Source organism: Apaloderma vittatum, unplaced genomic scaffold (assembly GCF_000703405.1).
Source record: "Apaloderma vittatum isolate BGI_N311 unplaced genomic scaffold, ASM70340v1 scaffold27392, whole genome shotgun sequence".
NCBI classification, from domain to species: domain Eukaryota; kingdom Metazoa; phylum Chordata; class Aves; order Trogoniformes; family Trogonidae; genus Apaloderma; species Apaloderma vittatum.
The window spans coordinates 4816-6526 of record NW_009703525.1 but is presented as its reverse complement, the minus strand read 5'-3'; the positions used below and the strand labels follow the sequence as shown (position 1 = coordinate 6526).

General features: G+C 60.3%; 1 protein-coding gene across 1 annotated transcript in view; it reads right to left on the bottom strand.

Moving 5' to 3' along the window:
* Nucleotides 1-1547: 1547 nt before the first annotated feature.
* WNT6 (wingless-type MMTV integration site family, member 6) overlaps nucleotides 1548-1711 on the bottom strand; it is a 3977-nt gene continuing 3813 nt past the window's right edge. The window contains 1 exon segment of the mRNA XM_009864671.1: nucleotides 1548-1705. Coding sequence (XP_009862973.1) covers nucleotides 1548-1705 — 158 coding nt within the window.

Genomic DNA, 1711 nt, shown 5'->3' with positions numbered 1-1711 from the left:
CCACCCAGCCCCGCTCACCCGTGTGTTCCCTGGGTGGGTGCATGGTGGGGATTTCCCAGGAGCCCTGTGTGCCTCCCCGCTCCCAGCATTTCTGTGGGCAAGCCAGGAGGGAATTTCCAGCTGCAAAGCTGCAGCTGACAGATTTAGAGGTTCCCGCCCCAGTGCTAACTGGGCCAAATTAATGCTTCACCAGCACCCTGTTCCTGCTGCTCTTCCCTGCTGTCTTCCCAAGGAGGGACCCGGTCACTTGTGGGCATCACCAACACCTTGCTGCACCTCCCCTTGACTTGCAGCGTTCCCAGCATTGGAGAGCTCCGCTCCTGCCTTGCCTGGCAGTACCCAGCGTGTGCGGCATTGCCAGCCTCAGCTGAGGGCTCCGGTAGCCCTTTTGTGGCGGATTGGGTAGGCAAAGTCCCAGTGTCCTGCATTGTTACAGTGTGGAGGGAGGGCACAGGAGTGTGGACCTCTCTGTCCAGACTGGCTCTCCTGACATCCCTCAGGGGCTCCTCTGCCCAGTGTGGCATTGCCAGCCCAGCAGGTGCTGCACGTTTCCCTCGGTGGTAACCTAAACTCCCACAGTGGGTAAGGTTGGAGAAAACCATTCCTACAGGGTCCTTGCAGCATGGGAGGGTCCCCCTCAGAGACTCCCAGAGCCTCTGGAGCAGAGGGATATCAGCTCTGCTGGCTGCTCCTTGCCCTGTGTTTACCCACAAGGGCCACGACTGATGGGGTTACCAAGACGTGTCTGGCACTGTGCGTGGCCAGGTGAGGCTGCACATGGCCCATGGCATGCCAAGCAAATGCCTTGTGTGCCACCAAGCCAATAGTGTCAGCACGACACAGGGCTTCTCCGTGCCAGGCCCCGTGGTGGGGACTGCAGCAAGAGTGGCTGAAGAAAGTGATGAGGATAGAAGATACTTTCAAGAAACTCACCGCCCATCACCACAGCATCAGGGCAGCCAACTATATCTCCTGCATGAGGTGCAGGTGGAGGAACCATGGATGGTCAGGTGGCGGTGGGACACAAATTGGCATCCCCAAGTGGTGGTGGCCATGGGTGATGGGAGGAGAGCACTCATACAGCCTGGGGGCTGCAGAGCAGGGCAGGAGAACGCTCACTCTAACCCACACTCATCTCCTGGCTCTACAATCACAGAGAAAAGTAGAAAGTGGGTAAAAAATGCATGAACTAGAGGCTGGAGGGAGTCCAGGTGTCTGGGACTCACGGCCAGGGCAGGACAGTTCTCCGGCTAGTCCCGTGTCAGTAGGGTGGCAGCAATTCCCAGCCCTCCCCAGGAAGTGCTGGGGCACACCGGTTTTAAATAGCTTTATTAGTGGAAGCTCTGCGCCCACGGCCCCCACTGCGGGGGCTGTGGGGATGCCAGACAGCCCCACACTGTCTCCCAGGGAAGCTGGAACTCCCCAGGGCGCAGAGCTGAGCTCACCCATGCCATCCTTGCCACTGCCTCAGCCTGTCTCTGTCCTGGGGGGCTGCGGTGTGAGCCTGGGGGTGGCCCCCTGAATTGTCCTCTCTCGACCCCAGTCTGTCAGATGCAGAGGCTGAGCTCCTGGCGGACGGAGCACTTGCGGCACTGCACCACGCAGCACCAGTGGAAGCGGCAAAGGCAGTTCTCCTCCAGCACCACCGTCTCATCCCGGTGCCCTCGCCCGCAGCACAGCCGGTCACACCCGCTCGGGTCCATGGCTGGGG